This window comes from Pterocles gutturalis, unplaced genomic scaffold, assembly GCF_000699245.1.
Source record: "Pterocles gutturalis isolate BGI_N339 unplaced genomic scaffold, ASM69924v1 scaffold17352, whole genome shotgun sequence".
NCBI classification, from domain to species: Eukaryota; Metazoa; Chordata; class Aves; order Pterocliformes; family Pteroclidae; genus Pterocles; species Pterocles gutturalis.
Genome location: NW_010108276.1, coordinates 70,721 through 95,831, shown reverse-complemented (window position 1 = coordinate 95,831; position 25,111 = coordinate 70,721). Strand labels below are relative to the sequence as shown.

At 37.3% G+C, this 25,111-nt stretch overlaps 1 protein-coding gene across 1 annotated transcript in view; it reads left to right on the top strand.

Moving 5' to 3' along the window:
- LOC104461117 (regulating synaptic membrane exocytosis protein 2-like) overlaps positions 1-25,111 on the top strand; it is a gene marked incomplete at its 3' end in the record, with an annotated part of 117,434 nt that overhangs the window by 32,718 nt on the left and 59,605 nt on the right. The window contains exon 2 of the mRNA XM_010072590.1: positions 21,220-22,145. Within this exon, the coding sequence (XP_010070892.1) occupies positions 21,220-22,145 (926 nt within the window). The remainder of the gene's footprint in view (positions 1-21,219; positions 22,146-25,111) is intronic.

The window sequence follows — 25,111 nt, the reverse complement described above, 5'->3', positions numbered from 1 at the left end:
TAGGGAAAAAATAATCTCCTCCCATGATAGACATCTAAAATTTCATAGTGCCATTTCTTTCTAGTTACTCTGTGGGAGTCACTGGTGACTTAGGGAGCTTGCTCTGGAGTGCTTCAACTGCTATTTTCTCAAACTAAGTGAGATTACCCAGGCCCTTGGGTCTGAGGTTTGTTGTTCCATTTGCTTTAAAGAAAATATAAAGTTGTATATAATATATATACAATATAATGTTGTTCCATTTGCTTTAAAGAAAATATAAGTTTTGAAAATCTAAAATTTAAAAATGTCTCTTTTAAAATAAAAATGTAAAAAAGGCAGGTGTTCTATTGAAAACCAGGCTGGTAATGTGTTTAAGGCTACTTTTTTTTCTGGATTTACAATTGAGTCTTAATGATGACAATGATGATTGCTAGTTTGAACATCTTCATATGTAATGTTCAGTATCAGGAGGGCTTTATTTATGAAGTTTCAATTTAATTTAGTAGTTTTGGAAACTGACACATATAAATGAATGATTCTTCTGATTTTTCACAAAGCATTGTCCGTCAGAGATGGGGATGCTCGTTCTTGCCATGAGGACTGATAGTTTATTCACACTTTACATAATGTGATACTGTGCAACAGATCCATAAAAGCTAACTTTAGCTTGTAGCTCATCTCCCTTGGCTCCCCTCACAGTCAATGGAGAGAGATGAGTTCTCCAGGGGATGATTCAGAGAACCTAAACTTAGTTTTCTGCTCCGAGTTGGCCATGAGAGTCACCCGCCTCTCTCCATTCACTGTAGAGGGAGCCTGGGGAGAGCAAATTCTCTGAGATAACTTAGAGGGTGTTTGAATAGCCCCATGTAAGTACTCAGACAAAATGTAATGCTCTGTAAGCACTGGCAAGTCAGTGTGCACCCATTAAAGTATATGTTAAAAATTAAGGTTCTTGTCCTGTATTGTATAGTGCTATTTAACCTCCATCTATTTTCTTCGCATCTTTAATGTAGCAGGTCAGGTGGAGTAAAACCTATTAATTCTAGAGTAAAATACACTATATTTGATTTTTATTTGAAGGTACAGTATGATATGGTTTCTGGTACTTGTGGTATTTAGTTTTCTAGTTCTGTTTTTTTCTAGATATGCTGAGTTTCAGATGGGAGATCTCATACACACACACTTACTACGTTATAGATCAGATTTTATTGTTACTGAGCAGAGCAAAATGTATGTAGCAATGAAATTTATCTTCATATTAATTTTGTCTTTGTAATGATAATTGATATGTTAGGCATAGTATTTATTCCCTTTTAGGTAGGTAAATGTGGTTTACTAAAATAGGAATATATAGGTACCTAACCTAGGTATTAAAGTAAAACAAAAATACAAACCCTGTGTATGCATTCTTAATATATTTTGAATTAAGCATTTAAATTTTCCAATGTAATTTGGCAGTAAAAGATAAATTATTTTAAACAGATAGGGATAACTGGATTAATGCAATATTAAACATGATGAGCAAAATGGTATCAAAATAATTATTTTCTTTGTTAGCAAGACTGAAATTTAATGTCCCTTTGACAGATCAGTTCCATGGTCAAGTCTAGTTTTGAAGAGAATTTGAGAAGAAAATATTTTTGACTAACCTTTTTATCACATTTTTTAAACCCTGAGTTAGAAAATGTTCTATGTTTCCCTGCAATTAATTTTAAACAGGCTTACAGAAGCAGAATTAATACTTTTCCCCTTTTTTCTTTATTTTTCCTTTCAGGGAAGTCACTCTGCCCTGAATAAAATACTGTGAAATATTGGGTGATTGGACATTTTGGGGTAGGGGTGCTTGTTTTTTAATATTTCTGTGAATTATTTTAAATGAAGATGAACATGCTGGAACTGGAGTCTTCACTTTCAGGAGTGGATTGGAGGTTTTCTTAAAAAGCTGCTCCCTGGGGATTAATCTGAACATTTATGGGATACTATTTCTTTATGAAGGCTTATAGGTATGCTGCTCATTTTGGCAGAATTGTATGAGTCATTTTTAGGTAGACTTGGAGCATCTAGATTCTGCATATCAGGTTACTGGTTGTGAGTCAGCAGAAATGAGTTGCTGATGGCCAGTCATTAGAAAAAGAAAGCGGATGCCAATACCTGAGGTTCTTTGAGGCATCCTGTGCGTGTGGAGGCATGGTACCTCCTCCATCCTCACGGCTGAGGGATGTCCCACCTGCGTTCTGCAGGGACAAGGGACCTGCAGGTCCTCACACCGCCCTTTTCATGCCTTGGAGGGAGTAGGGTGGGAGCAGTCAGGTACGGCCCCAACAAATATCGATGGCCTTAAGATGACATGTTGAGTGCCTGAGGTGTCTGTGCATCAAAGCAATACATCTCATCCAATTACTGTAAGGTAAGCAATTCTTCTCTCTCTTTTTTTTTTTTTTTTTTTTTTAAATTTTCATGATTTTTCCTACAAGCAGGCAAACTGATTAGGTCTCCATACATGGCAGAGTAAAAGGGATTACGTGCAAGAGTGGTGACTGCAAAAGCTAGCTGTAAAACAAATTTTGAATCTTTTCTGTTACCCTTCACTCTTAAAAATAATAAAAAAAACCCACCAAATAGTCAGTCTGCCTCTTCCTGTGAAATTGTTATGCATCTCCCTGATCTGCAGTGGCTAAACAATAAGTAGATAAATTAAATATTTGTTATTACAAACCTGGGTGGAAGAACTAAGTACATTTTAACACATCCAGAGCTATTGCATAATATCTGGTGATTCACAGAAGTGTGGAGATAATAGTTTTCAAAAGATGTCAGTCTCCTTTTGAGGTTTTAAAATCTGTGTTCATCCTAAATATTCTTGGAATATAATGCTGCTGAATAGCTGATCCAGTACCTTAATTACTGTAGATATTTCTTCTTTTTTTGGCGCCTGCACCTTGGAAAAGAAATGAAAAGCAGGATGCTTATGTATTGCTGTATATTTTCCTCTGATGATTTTATTTTCACAGTTTTTTTTCTGAGAATTCTGCTGAAAACCTCGTGTTTGTACAGGGCGCTGAATTCTCTGAGGACTCCAGCTCTGTTTAGATTCTTCTGTTATTTCTTGGCCGGTTAATTACATTTCTTAATTACATTTCTTAAGCACAGTCACAAATATAGACTGAGGCATAGCGCTTTTATCGTTGATTCACTAGACTGCATTGCATATTTTGAGTTGGTTAGCTGCATCCTATTATTAAAAAAGTCTGCAAAAGACGATGTATTCCTGATCCTAAGTGTGCAAGTTACATTTTGTATATTCAGTGACCCAGGATTTTGGAGCATTTCATATGAGCCATAAGAGAAAATGAACAAAGACTGAATGCATGAGTCATTATTTGCTGAAAGGATCTTGTATTCTCATTTTTATTGTGTCCCTCCGAGTGAACATGTATGTTTTTTGTTTTGCAGGGACTGAAGGTTTTTTGTAGTGAATATCAGAGTAAATGTGCAGTTGTCTCCTTTTGCTGTTCTTTCAACCAGAAAGTACGATGCAGCCCCAGCATGTATTCTCTAGTTCTGATAATGGCATGAAAAGTATGGAGCTTTAGAGAATATCAGCTAAACACTATGGTTATTTTTAAAACCTGTCCCTTTCACTGCAAAAGAACCCCTTTAACTTTTCAAAAAAATATATGGATTAGTAGAATATAAAACCACTTTGACACTGAAACAGCTATTATATATAATTATTTCATGATATAATGAATTTTGGGGAAAGATAGATAAAATGAGTTAAATAGTCTATGCCAGAGGTCTAGAAATTTTACTAAAATAATTATAATATTTTATGTATTTTAAAAATAGTTTTGTTTATGAATACTAGAAAAAGATAATTTATTTGCATTTTGGTATGTTGGCTGTTTTAAGCTGATAATAGAAGTTTGTCCAATCTCATTGGCTTGGAGGTAAGGGATGCTATGGTTTTAAAAAGCCGTGATGTGTAGAGACCTCAAATTAAAGAATGCACTGAAGAATGATTTTCAAGAGAAGAAACATAAGTAAAAATTTCCAAGGCTTTCTAAGCCTGAGGATGATACTTCAGGGGCATGTGGAATTTTGATAATTGAGAAATTTCCATATAAATGTATTTGGAAATGTGACAAATGTGGGTGCTATATTTCAAAGGAGGAGTATCTTTTCTTCTCTCCCTCTCGGGTTTTTGATCAAGCAGTCATGTTATGCCCTGCACAACATCCCCGTTAGATCCTGACAAGAAAAACAATGGCACTTTTTAACTACAAGAGCTTAACATCTTTAAGCTTCCCTTCATTTATTTCAAAAGTATTTTACAAATACTTGTAAATTGCTTTCTGCTTCAGAAATGTGGGATTTAGGAAAAGATATTTGAGTTCTGGGGGGGGCAGAGATTTCATAAACATTCACGTCGCTGGAGGTTTTGATGGTAGCTGTTTGAGCGCTGCAGACTGGCTTACGGTGAAGCTGTCTCACGGCATTGTCAACACTCTGCTGGTTAAAAGATTTGAAACTTTATTAAACTTATGGCATGGCTGCCCACTGTCTCAGCCAGCTATCATCTCTCTGACAGGTCTCTGGCCGTATTTTAAAAATTGGCAGTATCTGTTGGGCATGCCTGGAATTACAATTGAAGTTATGTCTGGACATCTTTGTCCTTTTAAAAACCAGGCTTCCCACCAATACTTAGTTTTAGCTACATAAAATAAAGGCTCAAGTGATCTGTATATAGACATTTTTCTTGACATTCTGGTTTTCATCAGAAAATATAGCTTAGTGTGAGAGTTAACAATGAGATATCTCTTCCTTTTTATGGTCTTCTTTTTTTTTTTTTTTTTCAGATTTAGAGGTCTGGATTTCTTTAGAGGATGCCATGTTATTGTTACCAGTAATCTTCATAGGAAATAGGTGCAGATAATGAATGTCAAACTATGCCTTTCAAGAAATGCATAATTTTGCATTTGACCCAGTATTACTAATTTTTTGTCTTTTTTTAATTTAGCAAAAGCAAGGAGCAAATGAGAAGTTTCAGTAAAGACAACTAGAGCAACAACAACAAAATCCGGTGATACATGGAGTAATTATTTCCTATTGTCAGGTTTCCTTTTGAAAAATCCCAGCGTTAAATCTTCTTGAAATCTCTGGAAAGGACTGAATATGTGGACTTGATTTCATGATTTGCATTTTCAATAGGCTTTAAAACTTATTGACTCCCGATAGTTATCCTGACGGCATAACTTTTCTGTTATTAACCCCCTCTACAAAACGTGTGACAAGAATGTCGCCTCTCAAGGACTGGGTGACAAATTCTTAAAAGATGGTGCAATAATGTTCTGTAGTCACACTACAGAAATTTCCTAGTGATACTAGAATAGTTTTTAGTCTTTAGCATAGTAAAGTTTTTTTTTTAAAAAAGATAAAGCATTGTTAAAACAATAGTCGGAATATAAGAATTTTTTTTTTCAACTAGTCACTTTTTTGTTAAATTTTCTATACTGAATATTCCAAAAGAATGTTCAGACTTATTAGTGTTTTGCCATATTACAATTTACTCTGAAAAAAAAATCATACTGTAGCTAGGGCTTATTTTTTCAAGAAACATTCATTTAAAATAATTTTTCACATAGATTTCTGAAGTTGAGACTTCTATTTGTCTGGGTGTTATGGAAAAGTTATAAATAGGTTTTAAATCCCCAACAGCAGCATTTCTACTGAGATATAAGTAATAAGAGGAAAACTGCTTTTCTGGTGAAGATGATCTGTCTTAAAGTAATGGGTTTGGGAAAAGCCATGAAATATGGACTCAGATGTTGGGTACTTTTGAGAACCTCAGACTCCTCGCTGGAGTAAATTTGGTGATATCAGAACCCCTAAATAGCTCTCCTAATCTAATGAAGGGAACCTCATTTACAGTAAGTGGAGGTTATGCTGCATATGCTGTTGTCTTGCTTCTCTTTCTGTTTCTTTTCCCCCAGCCTTTTCTTTGAAGTTCTGCTGATGTATGCCTCCCTCTTTCTTCTGTCTCTCCATTCCTTCTTATCCTGAAGGCACAGAGGAATAATCTGAAGGTGGTCACGTTCTGGATGTGCAGTAGCCCATCCATTGCATAAGTACTTGTTTGAAATTTTTGGGAAGTTTGAGTCATATATTGTTTAAGAGTGGTGAATATACCATGTTAAATTGTTTAAACTGTAAAAGTGATTTTTAATAATTGTAGAGTAATTAGTAGTGTACTACTTCCTTAGTGTAAGACAAATGTGCAGATCACCTCAAATCAAGAATTCTGTCAGTCTTTTAATTTAAATTCCCTTTTAAACTCTTGCTATTATTTGCTTTGTATCCACTTTGGACATCAGTGTGTTTCAATTTTATTTCCCATGCTGATCTTGAATCATTGCTTGAGAAAAGCCTCCATAATTCCAATTCATATGAAGAGATACAAAATCTGCTTTCTTGTTGCCTACCCTGAGAATGGGGTGTCATAAGAGATGACCTGAAAAGATAGTATGATCTCTCAGAAAAAGGCTCTGAAGATGAGTGCTTTAAAAATATGTTTTATTGGAAGGCCTGATGCAAACATTCTCTAATGGAAGAGATCTGATTTTGCAGTTGGACGTGATCATGGCACTTTGCCTGAAAGCTAAATGCTTGTTAAAATGTGATGTAGGAATACAGAGGTCCTGGATCCCCATGTCGATAAGGTTGTGATTTTGCCGTGGTCACAAGATACTTTTGTTGGCAAAGAACAGGCACATGCATGGACTTGGGAAGAGCAACTAGAAGAAAGAAATGCATATCTATGTAAGGTATATTGATTTTTATTTGCTCTTTTGCCGTCTTGTATTATTGGCCTCAATATGCCAGTCAACTATGGAACATGTAAAGAACTGGAAAGTTTAGAAAAGGGCATAAGCAGAAAACAATTTTTGTAATAAAACTGGTGTACAGGTTGTGGTACGGGAACAAACTTACGTTTAGTTTTGGGGCACCAGGAGAAATGAACCTATGTACTAGAATATTCGGAGCATTTCCGTTTTGCTGTACTGAACTAGCATAATTTGGGTAGGGGGGTTGGAATTCGATGATCTTTAAGGTCCTTTCCAACCCTAACCATTCTGTGACTCTGATTCTGTAATTCTAGTTAGACAGCGGTTAGCTTGACAACAGGGGGAATCAGGAAAGGAAAACATGTCTGTGTGAGCTCCCTTTAACAGTCAGATAGCTTAAGATAGAAGTCCAGAGGACTCATTTTTTCTCAATTTTTGGAAGTAATATATATTAAAAAAAATTCAGTTGTTCTGCTGGTGCTTCAGCTTGGTCGTTGAATCATGTGATAAAACTTCTTTTTACACGTCCCCATCAAAATCACTTGTGATTTCTCACTTCCAGAGGCTGTTCATATAAGCATTTTTACAGGGACACCTAGCACTTTTTATTTTAATGAGGTAATAATCACAGAGACATTTTCAGGCACCTTAAAGCTTGCCATAAAGAATGAAACATGGAGACTTATACTCCTACTTGTTAAACTCTATCAAGGAGATTTGCTGAAAAGTAAAGAGTTTGTGATTATATCTTATAGAGCCCTCATGATCTTCATAACCTTGTCCATCCACAGATTTTTGGAGTACAAAATAGTGTGGGGTTTTTTTTAAACAGGTGAGAAATAAATGATTGCCATGTTGCTAGTCAAAGGCTGATTAGGACCTACATGTTTTGGCTAACCCTCTCCTTTCCTTTGAGTTCATAGACAGTGACAAATGTTCATAGACAGTATCAAATGCTGTAAGCAAGAAATTGTTTCCTGTTCCGGACTAGAATACTCTTTGTAGCAATATCCATTCTAAGAAGGAAGAATAAGGGACAAATCATTCCTAACCATTGGAAGCCAGAAGATACAATTTATGAATAAACTAACAAAATGATCTTTTGAAAATTTGGGAATGGGAATAATAAGAAACATCTTGAAAGCAGGATTTTTTCTGGGCATGTGTGCCCAGAAATAAACTAAATAAATTAGTATATCAGTTTGTTCCTGCATGGGTACTTAGCCTGTACTTACACCCAGCAAGTCTCAGCTCCTGCACAGTGTACACAGACAATGTACAACACTCCCTCCTTGTTTCCCACAAGCATTGCTGTTACAGAGAATGTAAAGTATTGACAGAAACTCAGATTAGAAATATCCTGTATTGAATTTCCTTTTGTGTCTATCTTTCCTAGTACTGATTTTTTTTGTCTTTGATTTCTGTAGACAGTATTTGTAAAGCTGTAATGTTGATGTGCAGCTTTATCTTTTTGTCAAATTGTTATTAAGCAAAATTTGATTATATTTTTGGATACAACTTCATTCAGTTTAACTTTTTTCATGTTCTTCGTCCCTTCTTGAGCTTCTTTGCCCATTGTGTCAACTAGTGCTAAACGCTGACTGCAAGACATGGAACTTCCAAATGAAACAATGAAGCATTTTAATCCACTTCACTGAAGTGCAAATCTCTGTGTTTGCTTGCAGCTCCCCTGGATTTTTAAGATAACAGAATAGTCCTGATCAAGTCCCCAGTCCAGGTTCTTACAGTATTTATAGGCTCCTGTGTTAGTCTCTCTGATTGCACATGATTTGCATTAAATGCCAATCATCTCACTGTTTCTATTACAAACTTAAAAACTTCATTTGATGTGATGAATAGATCTGTTTTCCCTGATAATCTGGAACTGAAACATCAAGTCCAGGTTCCTGTATAAGTGAGACTTTTAAATCCAGAATTTTTGAACTAAAATAAGTACTGTTTGCAGGTGGTGAGACAACGTGATCCTACAAGTGTTAGGATGACCTGAAATGAAAATGACTTTTGATTCAGTAAAGTGTTCTCCTAAGGCAACTTGTTGAGAAAGAGGGAAAACAGAATTTCATAATAAGTTGAATTAAGATGAATCACATCATTGCCAGGCTTTGCCAGCCTTGCAACGTCCTCAAGTATTTTGCTGACCGGTCTTTGCCTGTGAGCCTGTACCATTGAAGATTTTTTCACAAAGAGGTTCAAAATGTCTGGCAAAATGTTGGATCTTGTGGCTATGAACATGTTTTACATGTTAAATTTGCTGTCTTGCAGAAATGTGTGTTATTCCTAATGACATAAGAGCTTGACTTCTTTTCCTCATATTTAGTCTAACTTTGTTGTATGTTGTTAAACTCTCTAGTGGAACAGAGTTGTCACAAGGCACAAGAGCAGTCCCAGTGCAGAATAGCCAACCAACAAAGTAAAGCACAATAGAGCATGAAGCACAGATAAAACGCTTGCCTCTTAGTTTAAATGTTTGAGAAAGAGAAAAACAAGTCATAAAGTTCCTCTATTCTCCAAAAGAAATTTATGCTTTACTTACTGTGTTTTTATAACATGGAATATCCTTTTGAAGTCATAGGTAGAGATTCTACTTTCAGTTAAACTGATCTAATACCTTTTCTTCTCACGTTTTTGCTAAGCTGGAATTTTTCTTCATATGCCCAATGTTTTGTTAATATTGGTCAAATGCTAGCTAGAAAATGCTTCTGTGTCATTAACATCAGTTTTTAGCCTTTACACTGTTAGTCAGTAGCTGCACCTGAATTCTCCATTCAGAGATATTTCTAAACTAGTCTAAAAAAAAGCAAAAAGAGGCTGAAAAAGAAATCTCTGTCTAACACAGTAATATTTTTCCGTTCACTTTTCACAAAACTAGCTTTTAGAAACCCATTTTCTTTCCTATGATGTATTGATGATGGTAATGCTCTCAAGATTTTTTTCTATATTTTAAATATTTATATCTGCAGCAACAATTTTTAGCACAGTTATAATTATCCACTTCCCCACTTCCTTTGTCCCCCTTCCCTGCCCACCCCACTCCCCATTCCCACTGCCCCATTTCTATCTATTATAAATCAAACTCAAAATTCCAGCAGAGTACCACTGGTTCTTCTCGTCTTGCTACAGGATTTACAGCTGTAGGGAAGTGGCCAGATAGTGGAAAGGTAAAAGTTCTTTAGGTTGTGTTACTAATAGCATATCATCCATATAAACCCAAATAATCTAATCCATTGCTTTGGGAAATATCACCCTAATGATGAGGATAAATGAGCTTTGTGCCACAGTAAGGCCAAATATAAGGAATTTAATTTGATTTGCTTTGTCCTTCTCAGCAAAGTTTCAGTTATATCCAGCACTAATCTAATTTTTGGAAAAAAACATCCTGTAGAGGAAGGACATCAAACAATGGTTATCCTTCTCTCATTATTATATATGAATCATTTAATCCTGTAAATGTTTTGTGTTAGATTACCTGGATGTGCATTTCAAAATTGCTATACACCATGAGATATTCTTTGCCAACTGTAAACGTCAAATCTATCTATTTTGATAGTTTTTCTCCTGTAAAATTACAGAAACTTGATCTTCTCTTTCTGCTCCGTCAACTCAAGCATCTTGAATGTCTTTTATAGTCTTGCAGAGTTTGCTTGGCTCCTCAGCCTGACATCCAATTGCTCTTATGCTTGACAAGTGCTTCAGTGAGCATACATTGAACCTTCCTTGTTGCTTAGCTTAACAACGAAAGTAAAGGTTAGCTTAAAAAATACTACTGATATCAACACTCTGACACAGTACTGAGAAAGATGAAGTCATCACTAATCTCTGAAAGCTTTCAAGAGTGTCTTCACAAAGTGTTTTAAATCATCACTTTCCTTAATTACTCTTTTCCTGATCCTTTATGTGTTTTCTTAGCCGATTGCTCACATTCTGCTTAGGACTGAGTTACTGAGAATCCTCTCATTTTTATAACAGACTTGTATTATTGAAAGTGCTGAGAACCTGGATGGCTTGAGAAATTCCCTCTCAGTATTTCTAAGGTATTTGCCAATTTGTCCTAGTTGGTCTTGATTGTCCTTCTCATTACTTTTCATACCTTCTCTAGAAATGCTGTTGTTGGAAGAAGTGACTGTTAGGTCCAAAGTCTAATACCCAGCCCTGAACTTAAGTCAGAATTTCCCTATTTGTATCTTGACTTTGGAGAATCCTACCGAAAACTACCTTCTTGGATAAAGCAGGTTATGTTGTTGACAGGATCTGTAATGCATGAATTAGTTAGATATTTATGTACACATGGAGTTACAAAACGAGCATTCATTTCTCTTGTGGCATATAAAAACCCCAGCATCTTATTTTCTTTTTCAAGTAGCGCTAGAGTAATTAAGTCTATCTTCATCCAGTAGAATGCAGAACACATCTAAGGGCTTGTTTGTGTTACATGACTAGGTTTATTTTAGTAGTGTCATTTTAAAGTGCCTTTGATTCCCACACAACTTTCTCAGAAGAGACACAACCATATATTATTGAATTTTCTTCATAGCTGTTGTGTTTCAAGCAGTTCTGCAAGGGCTATACAACACTAGTTTGCTTCCTGCTAGAAGAGGCCAGTATTTTCAGTGCACCTGCTTCTAAAAAGGGTAGAAAGGAGGACCCTGGGAACTACTGACCTGTCAGCCTCACCTCTGTGCTTGGGAAGATCACGGAACAGATCCTCCTGGAAGCTATGCCAAAGCACACGGAGGACAGGGGAGGTGATTCAAGACAGCCATGATGACTTCAGCAAGGGCAAGTCTTGCCTGACCAACCTAGTGGCCTCCTATGATGGTGTGGTTATATCAGTGGAGAAGGGAAGAGCTGTGGATGTCATCTATCTGGACTTCTGTAAAGGCCTTTAACACGGTCCCCCAGAACATCCTTCTCTCTAAATTGGAGCGCTATGGATTTGATGGATGGACTGTTTGGTGGATGAGGAATTGGTTGGATGATCGGATCCAGAGGGTAGTGGTCCACAGCTCAATGTCCAGATGGAGATCAGTGACAAGTGGTGTCCCTCAGGGGTCTGTACTGGGACATATCAATTTTTATGAAGATCTGCGAATAAATTTTCTTCTTTGGAAAGCTGCATGTTGAGCCTCTTTTGTGGAAGACCTACTGTAGCGTAGACATCTCTAAAAAATGATCCGAACCCAAGAAGGGGGAACATCCAGAGCTGGTCTCAGCACTGCAGAAAAGCAAGGTAGCTCTGAGAAAGATATCTAATTCAGAGATCTGAGCTGGGAAACCAAGGATGGTCTCTGCTGATATTTCTTGAAATCAGGTTGTTTCTATACACATGTTGAGAATGACAGTTGAATAGGATTTTTAAGGTTTTAGGTACCGTGGTAATTTCCAAGAATTATTAAATGCACCTGTCTCTTTTCATAGTGGTCCAGCTGATGTTCCTAGTAGGAATACATTTAGCCTGCCAGCTTTTTCTTGGAGAAGCTGCTTCACACAGCCCACCACCAATTTAGTTCACTGGATTTAATAATGGGCCTTTACCTCATTTTCATGGACATCTCACAGCAGTTATTTTCTGCTTGTTCTTTTATGGAAACAAAACATCTCAGTAGGACCCATTTAATCTCTTCCAGACTGAAATAAGAACCATAGAGATATTTTAAAACTAAAGTTCATTGTATGAGATCACATCTATGTTGTGATTGTGGATACAAGAAAGAGAGAGAGCAAAAAGACAAGATACACTGACTCTCATTGATTAATAAAGTTACAGTTTTAGGAGTTCAAGAACCCAAAGGAGTCTGCAGAGATGTTATTAGGCAAAACAATTCTCATAGGACTGCCCATGTTGCTGATTTTTTTCTTACTGTTTGATCATTATTGAAGTAGCTGTCTTTTTTATTTAATGGTGATAATACCCCAGTAATAATGGAGTGTTTCTTTGAAAAAAATTCTCATCTTCATCAGACTTGAAGGTTTCCTTTGAAAAAGCTGGATACTTTCAACTGCTGGGAAAAGCACCAGCTGAATGATCCCTGTGGTAAGAAACCGAAACACTTTAAAAATATTAGACTCAAAATCAGATGCAAGGGTGTATAGATTAAGTGGATTATAATAAATTCACTGTGAGCGCTGTGGGAAAACCTTTGGTGTCAAAATGCTCTTTCTAGGAGTATGAACTCACTATTATTGAGGTGGAGAAAATCTAGCTTGCTGTTAAGTCTGTAATTTTCCCGTGTCATGCCACTTTCTTATGGCTTAAATTTATTACAGTCAAATCTGGCTGGGGTATGGTGCTTTATACTAAACATAATTTGTTTGTAAGCTAGTTTGCATAGATAGAAGATATTGTGAAATTGTGGAAAAATGTATTTGTAATTATTTAAGGCAAATGAGACTCTCTACACATTTGCTTTCTGTTATTTTCACGTTCTCACCATATTTTGAAAGTGAGTTCTGACGACTGTTGCTAGAAATAATGAGTCCATTGATTTTTACCGTTTTTTTAAAGTTGTAGACAAAAAGGTACTTTTGATTCTACAGTATGTTCAGCACATCAGACTGAAGTCGATGCTGCAGCTATTTTAGCCTAATGGTTGAAAATTATGTCAAAATTTGACTTGTTGCAAACTAAAAAGAATAGATACTACATCATTTCATTTGAGACCCACACCACAAAGAAGATGCTGGACCTAGTAACATAAAACCTGAAACACGGGTACGGCACCATTTAAAAAATAGTTTAAATTAAATGCCTTGACCAGTGTGTACATTGGTAGGCAATAGTACTGTAGCAAGGCACTAATCAGCTAAGTACCATAATCCTCCTTATAGGGTAAATTCTTACTTGACCTCCAGCTATATACAGCACATGGTAACAGCATTAAACCGTAACACTCCTCTCATGCTCTCAATAGCTTCCCGTTGGGTCAGCTCTCTGACTTGGATTGCTGTTGGTTCATATACTAGACTGGTTTTCTTTTTTTTCCTAGATGCCTTATATTTTGTAATTGCATTTTGGGGGAAGGGAAAGGATTGTAAAATATATCTTAAAAATTGTGTCTCAGAATTAAGAGACTGTTCATATGATTTCACTGAACCTAGAGGATTAAATGAAAGACCTAGCCAGAACAGAAATTGATGTATTCTCATGAACCTGAGGCTTCCCACTTCCCAGATGTGCAGTGGCTCATCAAAAGGTAAAGCAAGGAAGAAAGATGCTGAATGTATTTTCTGAAAACAGTGTGTAACACTCAGCATTTTTGGTTCCTTTGGGGGATGATTAGGAAGATGTGTTTTACTTTTAGAAAAAAAAAAGAGCTCAATGGAAGTACTGAAAACCTTTATTGTGCTTCAGATATAAGAGAATAGGATCTTTAACAAAATCTTGCACCTTTCTTTAAATTAATATCTTAAATTGTACTTTATTTTCTGTGACAAAAATATTTATTGAAAAGTTGGATTTCTTTTCATAAAAAGAGTATATGCAGAATTTTGGGATTTTCTTATATTTTATATTATTTCAAGTCCTTTTTAGTACCAGTTCCGTATTACATTAACTTATTATTATGTTTTAATGGTTTTGTGACCTACTATCCTTTTAACACCCTGGGTTTTAAACTCATTTGAATATTGCTGTATGGCAGCTGTTAATTGATTCCACCCTTTTGCAAATTTCTGTGGTGTCGGTCCTGAGACAGATAAGGAGAATGCACATTCTGACCAATTGTTCTCCAAAGCAATTTAATCCATTTAGCATTTTTTTATTATTAGCTTTTTAATGAAAGATTTTACTGGAAAAGTAGGTGAGATATTTCTTGTTTATATATTAAATGGAAATAATTAGTCAAATAGTAATTTTGAAAATGCTCAAAAGTAGAAATAAAGAAAAATCTCTGTATGTTTAACCTGTTTGTAAAAGCTAAGCATCCATCAATGTAGCTGAATGAACAGTAAGGTTAAAATATAATTATTTTATCTCTCTCCTTGCAATTCTTTAAAATCAAATTATATGATATAAGGGCTAGGGAAAACTCAGTCAAAAGGAGGACAAAGCCATTTCTGCTGCTAGTCCCATTTTTCCCCGTCTGTGAACTTTTTGATGGATACTTAAAATCACTAGTTTTGTTCAGCAGATCCTTGGTTTTTCCATGTTGTAACTCTTTTCCCCACACCAATTGATGTTAACTTTTGAAAGCCGCAGTGCTGAATTTTTGTTGAATTGCTTGTAAAGAAAATACATGATTCTGAAGTAATTGTACTTTTTTAGATGTCTGTGCAATTATGTCGAGTTCAAAGCAAAATTGTTATCCGTGGTGAATTTAATTATGTTAATGTGTGGTTACTATAGGTTTCCTTTCATTCGTTCAGTTGATACCAGCCTGCAGTTGGTGAATTTATATTTTCAGTTAAAATCTAATAGCGGTCAACATCTCCTATATCACTCTCATGCTTCAGTAAATATAATCATAATTCGTTATTGTTTGGAAATATTTAAGAGGGTATTTTAATGGTTCAAAATATGGTTGCTATAAAATAAAATTTCTACGGCATGGCTGAAATAAGAAATGAAATAACTTCTCAGATGAGCTTAGTGAATTGCTGAGATATCTGAGTGTTAGATGTACCTCAGGGCAGCCTCTTTAAAACTATATTGACCAAGAAATGCAATAAATACCTTCACTTTTTATCAGAGTAGTTTGTTTAGGTGAATTAGCTTGCAAATCGTGCATTGCTTGCTTATGTTCTTCCTTTTTTTTTTTTTTTTTTTTTGGGGGGGGGAGGAGTTGGGGATGTTACATAGCAAGTATAAAACTAGACAGCATAGAAGACCTGCAGAAAGAGACCTTGGTAGAAACTGGAACTGCTTACAAGTCAGAAAAAGTTATTTTTTCAATAAGCTGGAGCCATAGTTGCTTTGGAGAGCGTGCAGAATGATTTCTAATGCACAATGTGACTCAGCAAAAGCAAAAGTTCTCTAAGTAGAGAATAAGGAACGGAGTTAAATCAATACCAGCTAGTCTCTTAGAAACACTTTGAAACCCAGGTAAACATTTTTCAAATTCTTCAGTATGGCAAAGGGAGTTTTGGTTGCAAGGGCCATAGGGTGTTCAGCTCACCTTCCTGCAGCCTACGAACTTTTTTGCAAAGTGTCATAATGGTATTTAGAATAGCAGACCTGTTCTTATATGATCTCTCAGGAACCAACAAATGCTGTTTTCCTGACAGGAGCCATGCAGAAAAGGAGACAAAGCTCTGCTCAGTGTATCTGATGAGGTCTCTAACAAGAAGCGCTGTCCCTTGCATGGCTTTTGTGACAGAGTTCCAGTGGGAAATGTGAATTTTCACCTTCCCTGAATTATTTCGTGTACTGAAAGGATCACATTTTGAAGAGTTAAGCAAAATTGCAATATGTGCGGGAGAAGTATTTTCAGTTTTAATTTTGCAGTCAAATTTATTCCTTGCTAATTTATAGGAAACAGAAACCAAAACATTAAAGTATTGCCTCGTAAATTATAATTAGTTCTTACAAGCAGGTGACCAATATTCAGTTTTCAAGTAGCTGATGATGGCTTAGGCCCACTGAGACCTTACTATTTTTTTATTGATGCAAAACTTCTTATTTATAAAAATTTCCAAGAAAATGTAGATGAATTCAGGTACCCATATGTTTGAACATATCTTTAGAATGGTATTTTCTTGAAAGTTTTCTCCAGTTCAAATGTGTCTTCTGTTGGTCTGAGAACAAGATCAGTAGCCAGGAAGATCTGAGACTGAGTTTTGACCCTGATATAAATACTGTTCATATTACAGTGTTTCTGAACATCCGTGGCTTCTGAAATGTGATGGAAACTTATCTTTTAAAATTTCCTTTTCTTGAGTATGCTTGGGTTAATTTTTTAAAAATCTAAATCAATGCAGAATAGTGTTTTGTCTTCATGAAGAAGAAAAATGAAATGTCAAAGGCTTTCAAGCTATTTAGTTCGATTACTGAAATCAGAGCCATCAAAGCAGAATAGCTGGCTCATATTCTTCCGTGCCATATTTTAAGTACTTCCTATTGTAGTGTGGGGCAGTTCAATAATTGAACTTTATGAGCAAGAGGTCAGGCTACAGTCAAGCTATTTGCTTTTTCATAGTACATAGTGCAGTGCAAATAAGGTTTCCATCAATGTAAGGTTAAGAGATGTGTGTTAAAAGACCAAATGTCATGTATTGATAAATTAAAAAAAAAAATGGTGATAATTAGTAGAAAATAAGTTTCAGTTTTTTGTATCTGAAAAAATAATATTTATAGAATGTGCCTGATGAAGAGTTTTCTAACCGTAACAGGGAATTTATTTTCTTATGATTTCAAAGCAGCAGTGATCACAAATGTCCTGGAGGAGTTTTCAGCGGTGTGGTAACCTCTTCAGAAAAGGTGGCAATCCTTCTGACAAGAGTTATATAGTGCTTAGCTGGGCTGGCAACTGGAGGGTGTATAATCACAGCTGTTGACACACATTGACAGTTCTCTTAACTTTTCATGTTCCAGGAAAGTCCTGGAAAGGCAGGAGTAGTCATTTTCCACGGTGTATCTAGCTGGAGGTACATGAGGAAAAGCTTTTGTTAAGGTATCTTTGAGGTAGTTAATGGTGAGAAATGGATTAGACAAAAGCTTGTGAAGGTGAGTGAGAATTAGCTTCTCATCTAAAAATAACAGCAGAGTTTGAATAGTAGTGACTGGCCCTAAGTTTTCATGAGTACTCTTCCTCCTACCATGATTTAATAACACGAGTTTAAAATGTACGGCATATGTTGTACAACTGTGTGTGTAGGAGGATGAGCCCTCTCCTGCCAGCAAGGTTTCTGGCCCATCCCTGGAGGTGTTCAAGGCCAGGCTGGATGAGGCTTTGGGCAACCTGGGCTAGTGGAGGGTGTCCCTGCCCATGGCAGGGGGGTTGGAACTCGATGATCTTTAAGGTCCCTTCCAACCCAAACCATTCCGTGATCAGGTGTACAGGTGCAGTTAATTTATTTCTGATGGGTAGGATTACAACTTCTGGCATGTGATCTTGGTAGAGAAGTTAGATCCCTTCAACAGGGATGAAATTAATTGGAAAGGGAGTTTGATAGTCCCAATCAACATAGGCCAGGAATGAAATTAGTTACTTTTATCTGTCAGGATGCTTCTCTGAAGAAAAAGGTTGTGTTTTCAGGAAGGTCCTTATTTGTTCCTGTGCAGGGCACCTGTGTAAAGCTTTTTCCTTCATGAAAGGTTGGAGTAGATTGAGGACCCAGCTGATCTCTGCATTTCTCTCAGCCATAGGTGGTGTTCCTGTACTCACGTCCTAGAAAAAAAAAAAAGGAGGAAAAGCAATGACTGCTTGTGGTAAATGTAACAGACAAGGTTAGAAAATGCTTGTGTAAGAGGTATAAAAATATAATGCTAAATTGGCACATCCTCCTCTCATGAACATCATTCATGCCAGAAAAAAGAGTGGATTTTTTAGAAAATCTTGTGTGAGTTCCTCAGATGATGTGTTTTCCTGAGAGGCATACATTTGCCTCAACAAAAAGACTACAATAAGCATTTTTACTCATACATTTTTACTTATACTTTTTTATCCCCTCAGCCTCTCCCCCATGACTTTGTAGCAGCAATGTTTCCAGAAGAGATTTGTCCAACTACTCTTTGCATCCATATGAGGACACTGTGACATGCAGTCATATACATACACACACACACACACACACACACACACACACAAAATCACAGAATGGTTTGGGTTGGAAAGGACCTTAAAGATCATCGAGTTACACCCCCCCTGCCATGGGCAGGGACACCTCCCACTAGCCCAGGTTGCTCAAAGCCTCATCCAGCCTGGCCTTGAACCCCTCCAGGGATGGGGCATCCACAGCTTCTCTGGGCAACCTGGGCCACTGCCTCACCACCTGCAGCATGGACCGAGTATACAGAGTGTATTAACAGTAGAGGATGTGTGCATTCCATGTGCAAACACATTTGTCTCAATTTTGCAATGAGATCCACATGGATCGATACCATGTCTGTTGAGTGCCATTTATTCCAATTGGATTTGCATAGAGACAAAAGTTTTTACCTACATAGGGGACAGAATTGGGGAGGTGAGATCAGGCATATTTTTATTATAGGCATGGCAGAAATTTTCAGCGATGTAGGTGATTTGCTATTGGAACAACTTACTTTGAGATGTGGCTTTTTTTTTTTTTTTGTCAGCTGAAGTTTTGAAATGAAAAATATTTATCTTCCTTAAAGTAAGTTTCCACATCTGTCTCTGTTGTCTCAGTGAAAACTTCTGTCTTTGCAAACTGTCTGGGTTCTGGTAGTTCTGTTGTCCTGATTGTCTGCTCCTGTTGGTCCTTCTGGTTTTAGCCTTATGAAACTTTGTTCATGTCACATTGGAACGATTTAACTTGAGTCCCCAGTAGCAGAATCCACGGAGTTTTTGTTAAACTTGCAGAGGCTGTGATTTGTGCTGGTACTGACATGACACTTTAATAAGACAGATAGGACATCTCCGCTTCACCATAAGGAAATATGCATCGCAATGATGTTTATATTGCTTGTCATGCTTCACAGGAAGACTTGCATGTTTGTAAGATTGAATTAGTTTCCTTATTTGCAGATGCCATTCTAAGGCTCAAGTACTTTAATGTTTACAAGGCAAGACTGGGTCCAAATCATTCCAGCGCTGTTCAGTGACCCTGTGTGGTACCTAAGACAGGATGCCAGTTCACCAGTTATCCCCACTCTGCTCAGACAGTCGTGGTTTTCCCTTGCTGAGCAGAGACCGCATTTCCTTTCTGGCTGTGGGAAGAGCATTTTCTCTCCTACTAGCTAGGTAGAGCCCTTTCCACTTTTCTGGGCATCAAGGCTGTGTTTCCTTCTCCCCTTCACTAAGCTGAAGCCTTTCCTTTCCTTATCCCTTCTAGCAGTAACAGGGCTCTGTCTTCACTCTCCTTTTCCCCATCCTTCCTGACACTAGGCAGGATATCGTGGATGCTGCCTGCAAGGCTGTCCTTCAGGATTAGCGGCCATTTGTGACGGCAGAAAACATTTTCAAAGGGATCTTAATTATAAAGATAGAACTAAAGGTAAGAGGAAAGGCATGATAACACAAAAATAGGTGTGCATACATATTTTCCATTACTTAAAGGTTGAGCTGATCTATCTTATCCCAGAGACAGCCCATCTCAGTCTCTTTTATCCACATCTAGGATCTGTGCTCCTGTTCCCTGCAGGTAACTCCTTCAGATCCATCTGGTGTGAGAAACTAAGTATGAATCTGGACATGGCTGGAAGTAGCATTTGCAATGCTCATTATCCTGTTAGGATTGATAAAGGCAGGATCTGATGTTCCAGTCTGGTTTTTTTTTTTTTTTTCACTACTCCCTGTTTAATCGATCTCTTCTAATCAAGTAGCAAACAACTTTGTATCAAACAAACAGAACATATAGCATCCACAATACATTCCAGATGCATCCTCTGTTAAAATATTTGATATAATAAAATCACACGCTTCAGTCAATCATTTGTGTTAGGAAACAATATCTCTTGATAACTCCTTTCATCTTCCTCTGAAGCCTCAGAGGTTGTCTCTGGCTGGATACCACCTATGACAAAGACCCAGTGCTTAATGTGGTACAGAAACTCCATCCTGGCATCTGGCTGGCATGTCGTGCTCAAATACTTGGACTAATACCATTGCCCAAAGTATAGATGGGAAGGGTTTTTTTGTCAAGTCAGACAGGGAGGGCGTTGAAGCTCTTTCCCATGTTATGCAACAGAAATAAATTTGTTTTCTGAGTTAACCTGATTTAGACAAGTGCTGCCACTGGATCTTTGTCTGTCCTGTTCCTGCCCTTGGCACACATCACACTTTTGTGGGAACTGAAATGTATGGTTTTAAGCAATAATGGCTGCTAAGAGATGAAACTAACTGAATGATCCATCTAGCTTTAATTTCTATACTGGTTATAAAAGCCTATGAAATGGAAGTACATGGCCAAGTTATATTGCTGTAAAATTCTTACAAAGGATGATAAAATTTTGGTACTTGTAAAGCAGTTATGAGTACAAAGCCGTGTAAGTATTTGTATTCTATATTTTATAATGTGGTATTAGCATTTTTTCTTTAATGCTATTTTTGATTTAAACTGTGCACCATAAGCAGATTTGTAGCATGACATGCTTTCTTTAATTTAGTACAGAAAATGTGCAAGCACCTTCACAAAGAAGTGCAATGAATGGATTTTTTTTTCCATCAGTTAATCGTTCTACCATTTAATTAGCATTAACTGTATATTTTTGTTACAAGAAATACTGACACAATTATTTTTCTTTCTTGTCATGATTATTTAGGAAAAGAAGCCCATCAATATCAAGAGAACAGAACAGAAGATACGACCAAAGGGACGAGCGAGACGAATACTCACAGTATGCTCCATCAGACAGTGCGATGCCCAGGTCACCATCAGACTATTCGGATAGGCGGTCACAGCGTGGGCCTCAGTTATATGAAGAGCCTGACCTGGGTGATTATAGAGATTCCAACAGAAGGAGTCGAAGGCGTTCCAAGGAGTATCCGGTAGAGGAGGAAGATGCACAGAACAGGGAAGAATATGAAAGGCAGCGGAGGGAAGAGGAATACCAGGCACGATACCGCAGTGATCCTAATTTGGCTCGTTATCCGGTCAAGCCACAACCTTACGAGGAACAAATGCGTATCCATGCTGAAGTGTCCCGAGCACGTCATGAACGGAGACATAGTGACGTCTCTTTGGCAAATACTGAGTTGGAAGATTCTCGGATGTCTATGCTGAGGATGGAACGACCGTCAAGACAAAGATCCGTGTCTGAGCGCAGAGCTGCCATGGAAAATCAACGTTCGTACTCTATGGAAAGAACTCGAGAGGCTCAGGGACCAAGTCCCAATCGTCAGAGGACCACAAATCATAGCCCTCCTACACCTAGGAGGAGTCCAATACCTCTGGAAAGACCAGACATGAGGCGTTCTGATTCATTAAGGAAACAACACCATTTGGATCCCAATTCTGCCGTACGGAAAACGAAACGTGAAAAGATGGAGACCATGCTACGGAATGATTCGCTCAGCTCAGACCAGTCTGAATCTGTCAGACCTCCGCCACCAAAGCCCCATAAAACAAAAAAGGGAGGTAAAATGCGCCAGGTTTCCTTAAGTAGCTCAGAAGAAGAATTGGCATCCACTCCGGAGTACACGAGTTGTGATGATGTAGAGATTGAAAGTGAAAGTGTTAGTGAAAAAGGTAAGAGTTCTCATTTTTTGGCTGTTTCAGTATGTAGATGTGGTTCAATTGCTGTTCCATTGTATGTTTATTTTACCTATTGGAATTGACTGCAACCACATGTCTACAGCCCTTCACAGGTGACTCAAGTTTGTTGTGATGGGAGATATTTTTTTTTCTGATTTCTTGTTTCCTTTACTTAAATCTAACTTTAATGATTTACATGGAAAAGAACATTACAGCTGCTTTTTGGATATGTTAAAGGGTAAAACATATTGAAAAACCTGTTAATTAAATATGCAAAGTATCTAAATCTGGGCTGTCATATAAGGCCATGGTTTCATGTCCGTCAACACCAGATTTGCATACTCCTGGATCACAATGAGTGCAAATTTAATCTGGATCAAGTGTGGGCACGTGACTGCGTTTCTGTTGAAACGAAAGCACATTATACAGAGCTTATGCCAGTTTCATGCTGGCTGCTGCAGGTTAAAGAGCATCTGATGTGAAAAACTCCTGTGTGTATGAAGTTAACTCATTCAAATTTTAAACAATTTTGAAATGACTGAGGTGGTTTACATCAATGGAGGTTTCTTTTTTTTTTTTTTTTTTGGTGGGGCTATGGTGCTTTTTGGTTTCAGTGCTTTTTAGGATTCATGATGGAGTTACTCCATTGTCAGAAAGAAAAGCTAAGATTAATTGAAATTATTCCCAACCGATCCAAAGGTAATGTATGACTTGAATATGAGAGTATTGGGGGCCATCAGTTTAAAGTGAATCAAATTAATAATACCAGCTCACTTACCCTTTATGTATGTTGTTGGTCTAAAGTACAGAAGTTATAACTTGTTTTCAGTTGTTATGGTTATGCTAGTACAGCTTTATTAATTCTCATGAATGGTTTGTGCTCTTTCATAGCAATGCTCAAGGTATGAACAGGAAGGAAAAGGAAGCACTGTAGTTATAACTTATTTTCAATTATTATTATTATTCCTGTGCATCTTTACTAATTCTTGCGAATGGTCAGCTGCTATTGTGGGCTGGGAGTAGAAAATTTGCAAGTATTTGTTATGAATGTTGCTATCAAATTGGTTCTGAAACAAGCAATAAATTAGAGTTTGTGAAATTACTCTGAATTTTCGTATGTCAACAGCAGCAATCATGGTCTGATAAATAAGGAGCGAGATAGTGTAGGGTGTTCGTGATTTTGTTCTTAGTAGCAACATTGAGGAAAATAGACCCAATCAATATATGGGAAGCAGTAACAAAGTGTTTACTTAATGAATGTCAGCATAGGAAGCATAGTATACAGAAGAATATAAAAACAATATATTTTTTGTACACATAACATACAAAACATATAAATTTAAAACACACTATACAAACAATATTAGATTATCTGTCGTGGTGATAATAAATTTAAAACACACTATACAAACAATATTGGATTATCTGTCATGGTGATAACTGAACATAACTTATAGCTTTCACTTAAATAATTTTTTGTTTTAGCTGTCAAAGAAAACATTATTATTGATTACAATAGTTGATACTGCTCATAATGTCCTGTCTGTGCTGATTTCTGAGGTGGTGAATGAAATTAAATTGAGCGTGTCCTTGATAAATGAATGGAAAAAGCTTGCAAAATTTTACAGGAAAAAATGCTGGTTTCTGTTTTGTTCATTGTGACTGAATCACTGTCAGCAGTTTTCAGGACGTACAGAGTGTAGCTGTGGGTCAGTGGTCCAGTGGTGGCCTGGGGCTGGGGCCAGTGTGGAGAACAGCCTTGGGTTTTCCTAGAGGAAGGGAGCGACTGTTTGAGCAGGGGAAGAGGTCTGAGTGCCTCTGACCGTGCCTGCTGCCGGCCTGAGCGGGAGGATCCTGTTTTTGAGCGGGAGGATCCTGTTTTTGAGCGGGAGGGTCCTGTTTCTGCCCGTGCTGATGGGCCAGGAGGCAGTGACAGTGCAGGGACCAGGCAGCCAGCAATGCCGGCACCTCAGAAGCCCTGCTCATGGCATTGGATGATATCCTCAGCCCCATCCACACATCTGCCTCACTCTTTAACCCCTGGAGCAGAAGCTCCAGAAGATTATTTTAAGTGGATTTTGGAAGATTTGGTTTCAGGTAGGCATAGGGGAGGAGAGAAGAGATCTGCCAGGATGAGGAGAGGGCATCACTACCTCATCCAGCCTCCACAGCTGATATAGGTGGACCCACAAAGTTCTACCTCGTTCTTTTTATTTTCATGAACCTCTCTTACCATGTAAATCAGCTGCCTGCACTCAGGGTCTCTATAAGCAAGTGATTTCTGCATGAATACCACCAAAAGGAATCTAACACATAAACCCCTGTCAGTCTTCCTTGTATTGCAATATATTATTTCCTTAATTAATAAAATGCAATTAGTTATTTTAAACACCTCTTATAAAGATGGGTTTCTCCTCCTCCCAAATTACTTGCTTTCTGCCCTTCAAAAACTCCCCAGACCTGTGGATGTCTCAGCTGTCCTTTTAAGCCCCATACAAATATGGCCAAAGATATAATGCTAAATATAAAACATTCGGCCTTGGAGTAATGAGGGGTGGCAATGCTAGAGTGAAAATTTGAATGCAATAATAATGAGCTCTCCGAAAGAGGAGAATAATTTGTTCTCCATCTCTTTCTCTATGGAGTGCCCGTATCTTTTCCCAGATTCTGCAAATAAATATTAACAACGGCTCAGCTGTGAGGAGCAGCCCGGACCTGAGCTGCAGGAGCAGCTGTTCACTGAATTGCATCTGAGGTTTTACAAGGTCCCGACATTGGTTTTGAGAAACTAGTCTGAAAATTGTGAATTATCTGAAAATGTAGGAAAAGTTATATGTTCTTAAAGGGGCGGAAAGTTTGCCTTTTTAAGCTTATCTCAAATGAAAAAGATTGATGCGTATATATGTTTGAAATATAGATATAAATATGAAATGAAGAGAGCCATTTCATTTTACAAGTCC